This window comes from Phoenix dactylifera, unplaced genomic scaffold (assembly GCF_009389715.1).
Source record: "Phoenix dactylifera cultivar Barhee BC4 unplaced genomic scaffold, palm_55x_up_171113_PBpolish2nd_filt_p 001247F, whole genome shotgun sequence".
NCBI lineage: Eukaryota > Viridiplantae > Streptophyta > Magnoliopsida > Arecales > Arecaceae > Phoenix > Phoenix dactylifera.
This window is the reverse complement of record NW_024068582.1, coordinates 77,940-84,829: the sequence shown is the minus strand read 5'-3', so window position 1 is coordinate 84,829 and position 6,890 is coordinate 77,940. Positions and strand designations below refer to the sequence as shown.

General features: G+C 42.2%; 1 protein-coding gene across 1 annotated transcript; it reads right to left on the bottom strand.

Moving 5' to 3' along the window:
- Positions 1-325: 325 nt before the first annotated feature.
- On the bottom strand, positions 326-5,515 carry LOC120108269 (protein ETHYLENE-INSENSITIVE 3-like 1a). The gene is made up of 2 exons (XM_039121864.1): positions 5,201-5,515; positions 326-2,794 (listed from the first exon to the last, which is right to left on the bottom strand). The coding sequence occupies exon 2, from the start codon at positions 2,731-2,733 to the stop codon at positions 775-777; it is 1,959 nt and encodes a 652-aa protein (XP_038977792.1). The 5' UTR covers positions 2,734-2,794; positions 5,201-5,515; the 3' UTR covers positions 326-774.
- Between the last annotated feature and the right edge of the window lie 1,375 nt (positions 5,516-6,890).

Genomic DNA, 6,890 nt, shown 5'->3' with positions numbered 1-6,890 from the left:
TGGCAAGCAATGCAATGTCCTCGATCAACAACGAATAGTAGAGTGCGACTAATACAATTCTCCATGAAATAGAAAACCATGGCATCATTCATAAAGGGCAACGTTTTGCCATTAACAAGGAAGCATAAATGGCATCACAACTTCAAGCTATTTAGCTATCTTTATAGCAACATTGCACCACCACATTTTCCAATCAAGGTCATCCACATACTCGCCCTTAGATAATCCATCTTACAGTACAGAGATGGCAGAAGGGCAGTCAGCAATCACAAAGCAAATATATAGCCATTATCAAGAAGCAACAAGCACTGAACTTCACTCCAACTAGAAACAAATCACATAATTATAAACAAAAGCAAAACTATATTCTAATTAACCCCAATAACAGTTTAAACACAAGATGTCTGTAAAGATTTCGATGCGGGATTGGATCATATAAACCATCCATTCATCAGTTCCCCGCAGCTAAAGCAAACCCTACAACCCTATATACTTAAACCAAAGTCTGATGGAATGCTTCGCTTGGAGAACCTCCAGGGAACCCCTAGGAAGCAATATCAGACATATAAAGATCTGTTCCAGCAAACAAAGAAGAAAAAGGAGAAGACTACACCTAAATGCAGGGAGAAGATCACCTGAAGCCAAACCAGATATTAATATAAAGATGTTCAGCACCAGAATTCTACTCCTCTGCATGAGATGACCATCTTACCAGTTTAACTGCACGACCCAATGCCCTGGCGGTGCATCAGGATCAGGTCTCTTCCATTTCATTCAGAAAAACCAGCTTGGATACTCGGGCTTCTGCCCCAACTCTCCCATCCCTTTCTGCAATGCATCAGCATAGCCCATGGTAGGCATGCTGAAACCAGAACCGAAATCGATGTCAGTGCCCAAATCAGGAGGCTGGTTCCCAAGTTGCTGCTCAACTGGCATCATGTCCTCCCGGCCATAGAACTGCTGCTGCTGCTGCATTAAGTTGCCGACCTCTTCAAAAACAGTGCCACCCGTGCCAGTCCCCTGTCCGAAGAAGTTATCCTCCATTTGAAGCTTCTGCTGAAGGGAATCCTGGCCATCCAACATGGTCATGCCTCCTGGGGTCATGCCCCCCTGGTTCATCCCTCCCTGGTTCTTGTTAGGATTGATGCTGTTCTCGTAGAAGCTCATCAGTTCACTGATCGTTTTCTGCCCATCAGCAGGAATACCCAGACCGGAGATGTTGATAGGATTGACACTTGATCCAAGACCAGTTGCATTTGGCTGGGCATTTAAGGGCATAAAGAAAACTGGGGGTTTGTTCTCGTTCATCCGCATGCCACCACCGGAGGTTGCTGAGATACCTTGAGGAAGACTGTTCTGATTTTTGCAGAGGTACTGGTGAGCGTTTCTCGAATTCCTGTCTGCAAACCCGAAGCGAACATCATTATGCACGCACTGCATGTTATCGCAGGTAAACACACGCTGGTTCAGCATCAGTTCAGGCTCAGCAGCAGTTCTCTTCTGGATGAATTCTACATCAGTCTCTTCTTTCAGTGGCGCGGATGCCACAAAGTTCTCATTCCCTGCAGCAGCAATCAGGTTGAAAGCATTCCCATCAACAGCAGCCTTCTGGTTCCCCACCTCCTCGCTCTTGCCATCATCAACACCTTCAACATCGTACTCGCTGGAGCTGCTGTTGAAGGAGATGGCCCCCGTGACGCCGCTCCCTGATGATTGAGGAGGGCGCGCATCCGGGTGGAGCTTCAGGTAGAACTCCTCCTCCTGTTTGACTACCGCCAGCCACGTCGCACTCTCTTTGGCGGTCATCTTGTCTTGAAGGCACTTGGACTGTCTCACCAGCCTGCGGATCTTCTCAATATCGGGCGACATGTGCTTGATGACAGCGGTCAGAACACTAACTTTCCATGCTTTCTTAAGATCATGGGGTTTCTTGTACGGTGGCGGACCTTGATCTTTGGGGATTCCCAGCTCAGGCCACCACTCCTCTTTCCCGCTAGGCCACCACGGCGGGGCGACTCCTTTCTCCAAGGGGAACCTTCGCTGCGGTGGGTCGCAGTGCTGCATGAGCGCTGATAGGAGAGAGCCCAGTGTTGTGTCCTGAAGCTCCTGCAGTGAATGAGGGCTTGCAGTCCCAGGGTTCGACTCATTGTTAGCACCCGGAATGGAGTTTTCAGCCTGGTACTTGGCGATCGCAGCAGGACCATTCCGATCAAACCGGACCTTTTCCTTCCACCAGCCTCTCAAGTTATCAGATGCACCGCTCACAGGCTTGCCTTTCTCTGGAATGATCCCATACACAAAGCCTTGGGCCTTGCAGACCTCCATCATCTTCAGCATGTACTTCAGGATCCCATCCTGGGCACGAGACATCTTCTTCCGTCGTGCCTGCTCCTGGGACTGGCGCTGCCTGGCTGAGTCAGCAGCCCCTTGTTCCTTGTTCTTGTTCTGCTGCTGTTCCTTCAAACGCTTAAGCCGCATCCGATCCCTCCACATACGCCGCTCCAGTTCTTCTATGTCAATGTCATCATCACTCTCTTCTTCCCCGGCCTCAGCAAAGTTCTCAGAGGGAGGGTCCACCAGATCTCCCTCGCCTAAAATAGCATCACCCATAATAGGCGGATTGAGGAGGGCTCCAAAGCTGATGCTCTTCTCATTAGCAGATGGCATGAGTGGCACGTAGTTATTCTGGCTAGCAGAGAAGATCATACCGTCCATTAATGGTCCGCCCATCATTGCCAGGAAAACGGGCACTTAAGCCTGTATTAGCAGAATCGAAAGCAGATGCAATAAATTCCTGCAATCGAAGAACACAAGCATAAAATTTTCATTAACATTGTTATATGAAATGTGCGCACATAATGAAGTAACAGACAATGAATGAAATTAAATACAAAGCAGGATTTTCTAAAAGTAGAACAAGGAGATGCTCACTCACTTTGCATTCGTATTGCAAAATGAATATGCATGGAATCCAACAAAAAAGAAAGGAAAAATCATATTTTATAGCTATTGTAAAGAAAAAAATGCATGTCAGAAATGGAAGAAAAATGTTAGATCAAACAAAAGCATTAATCTCTATCTAATTTTAAGATAATAGAGTGCCAGGACAAAGGATTTTTTTCTTGACATACATCTTCTAATAGAAAGCAACAATATCCATAAGTTCAAGCAACTTTATTATTAAATTGAATAAGTGATCATAGAATTGATGCAAAGCCATACATCACAATACAGAAGAGAAGAAATCACACGCAAGCTTTGAAGAAATCAATTCTCCAGAGAGAAGTAAAAATGTGTTTCTATTACAGAAATAGAAATCCATTCTTCTACTGCCAAAGAACATGAAAATATTCAGTATGCAAGCAATATGAGTAAATGATGAACCAGATCATAGAGTGTTACAAACATAAAATAAATCCATTTGACATAGCAAACTTTTAGTCGAGCGAGACTAAGGATTTTTTTTGTTCTTTTTTGTAGGAGATGGGGGTTGGGGGGGGGGGGGGGGGGGGGGGTGGGGGGGGGGGGGGGTGGGGGGGGCGGTGGGGGTGGAGGTTTGCAGGATCTTCCATGTGTCCAAACTAATATCCAGACAAGCAGCAAGCAGGACAATTAACACATTTGCATAAGAGGAAAGCAAAGTTTGTAGCCAGCTAAGAGAATAAAACCAAAGCACATCATGTTTTTCCTCGGATCGAAAAGAAAACAGCCAGATCAGAGCAACATCCAAGCTATGTAATAAAATGTTTCAAAATTAGCAAAGAATAAAACATTCTAGTCCCACATCCAAGCTATGACTGCACATATGGGATGGGTTATAAATAAAATTACTACTAATCATGCAAGAACTGAAAAACAGCTTACAAAGAGACATCATCGAAACATCAAATAAAAAGCATAGATGGAAAAACAAACTCCATTCCCCTCACATGATGCACAAAACATCCCATGTCTTGATTCCATATCCACACCAACTCGAGAAACACAAAATCAGAAATTGAAACCAAAACCCATCAGAAGTTCCAAAGGTGGCAAAACAAGTTCACCTTCATAGAAGCCCAACAGAGCAGACATACATTTCAGAACCAAGAACAGCAGAGGCTCACAAAAATGGAAAGCAAAAGAGATTAAAGCGCATCGTCAAGTAAATTAAAACATAATGAAATAGAAAAATAATATAGGAAGCCTCTCAAAATAATGGCAAACAGCAGATAGTGACCCCAAAAAAGAAATTTTAATTAAAACAATCCCTTTTCAATTTCTAACATGAAAAAAAGAAGAAAAAAAAATTCCATCAACCCTAATGATTCCAATTACCGAGGTCAAAACGCTGCTAGATCGATGGCTGGAGCATCTGAATTAGACCATGGAACAGATTATTAACCTTATAAAGATAGCGATATCAACTGATCTTACTTGAGACGGCGGCGAAACTGGCTATTTTTCCTTCTACCTTCTACAAATTAGAATGGAAAAGGCTTTGAAGTTTTGATCAAAGATAGATGAAGAAAGTCCAAATAGAAACGCAAAAAATCTGGAAATAATTAAGAGGGGGTAAGAGGACGCGGAGATGCCGACAATAATCCGTCTTCATCCACCTCCCATCTAAAAAAAAAGGGGAAATAATTAAAGCCGACACGGCGCGCAATCCGATCGCGTATCTCCGAGTAGAATCCAAACCCGAAGAGAAAGAACGCGTTTTTCTCGCTGGACACGGCATCGCGAAACGGCCGAAAATTAAATCGAAATCAAAGTGCTTAAATTGAGACAAATGTTTCGATTCGGATCTCAGTAGCTATAATCGAGCTGTACCATATTGCAAAGAGAAGACGAAAAAAAATAAAAGCAAGGCAATTCCTCTATAAAAAAACGTTTAAAACGGAAAGGCTTTGGCTATATTCGAGAAACTCGTCCTCTGTGATTGCTACGATATAAGGCCTCAGATTCGCCATTAGAGATGCCCCATCGAGCTCGAAAACCCACCGGAAAGTCTTATTTAAAAAATACAAAGAGAGATAAAAGGAAAAAATGAATCTTTTTACAACGAACAGAGGAATGACTGCAGAGATCGAACGGAGTCTCAGAAGGAAAAAAAAAGCACTCAAAACGAGAAAAGCACGTCGCAGAGATCGAGCAGACCGGAAAGACAGAACAAAACAGAGCAGAAGAAGGCTTGAAAAGAAAAAAAAAAAAACCAAACCTTGATTGCTTCTTCCTTCCTCTCGGCTCCGGCTCTGGATCTGGCTTCGCTACTCCATGAAAGCAATCTCCTCTGCCGATGACGACGACGACGACGACGACGACGACAAGCTATAAGAGAAGAAGAGAGGAGGGGAGAAGAGAAGAAGGGAAAAAATTAGGTGAAGTGGGCTCGGTAACTCGAGAACGATTAAAAGAGAGAGAGGTGGAAGGCGGTGGTCCTCCCTTCTATAGCGATCGCTCTCTCTCTCTCTCTCTCTCAAGAGAGAGGCGGAAGGCGGTGGTCCTCGCTTCTATAGCGATTGCTCTCTCTCTCTCTCTCTCTCTCTTTCTCTCCCTTTCTCTCTCTCAAGTGGGGAGTAGAGCATCCGAGCATGGGACTTGGGGGGTTAAAATAGTAGAGTGAAAGGTGAAAGCCGGGGGAGGAAAGAGCGTGGGGGTGAAATCCTGGATTTGCACCCCTCCGACGTTTGGCGAAGGGGTGTGACTGCTGGCAGACCCGGTTTCCCGGAGGGGGCCCGGTTCCCCTTGATGCAATTTCCATTCTACCCTTCTAATATTTTTCCATTTGCAATACCCTTTGAGAACTATGTTCTAAAAACTAATCTTTTCCTTTATCTTTGTTGTGTGCTTCTAGCATCCTAATTATAGGCTGTTGATTTATCACATTTGTGTTGTTAATTAGCGAATAAGGATGATGTAATAATAATGATTATTATTATAAATTTTAGAATAATATAAATTACATGCTATAGGTATAGCACGGAGGATGCCGGTCAGTGTCTTTATTGATATACTATATGCTAGGAAGCTTGTGCTATATTCATCGGAATGATGTTTATAAAGAGTATGTAGAATAATATTATCTCTAGTATGTGACAATTGAAAGAGTGTTCACATAATTTTAGCTATTCATATATCAAATAAAAGCATCATTTGCAATTGCATGGATCTGATTCTAGTACATTCTATATATGGATAGGTGTTTGTATATAGATTGAAGGAGGGGAAGTGATAAGCAAAACGAAGTGGCTGATATAATTTTGTTTGGATCATAAAGCTATAAGGTTGGCTGCATACGATAGAATTAAAATTATTGATTGTATTAAAATATCAATTAATATAATAGAAAATATTTTATGTAAGAAGATATTATCGGATTTTCAGAATCTTGAAAGGTCGGCTTCGAGATGCATAGTATAAAAGTCAAATCAAAGAATAGGGCTCAAAAATATTTATAGCAATACGCAATGTCTACAATCGCGTACAGTGGTACTCTAAACTACAAAAAAAATTTATTTTTGACATTTTTTTAGATACCAATTTTTCTGTCCTAATAATTCGGAGGGCATGTGCTCAGGACTTGGTGCATTTAATTATAAGTATTATTAGTAAATGTTGTTTCGTTCCTCACTTATTTCTGTGTCCCAAGTGGTGGTTGAAAATTGGTGAAATATACTGGCCATAGGTGAGCAACAGCTCACTTACAGTTTGACAATTCATAAAACTCCACAAAGCAATGATAAGGTGGCAGCTCAAAACTTTTTTATTTACTTATTGAGATTTATTAACCTAAACAAGCATTATATTTTATTTGATAAGATGATGAAAAACAAAAGTTCCTTCACTGGATTTCTATGACTAATTGAACAAGTTACTTCTGACTAAAAAAGTATAATATAGATTCATCA

Excerpts from the sequence above, each read along its gene's own strand:
- LOC120108269 (XM_039121864.1), bottom strand. The coding sequence starts at position 2,733 with ATGATGGGCGGACCATTAATGGACGGTATGATCTTCTCTGCTAGCCAG.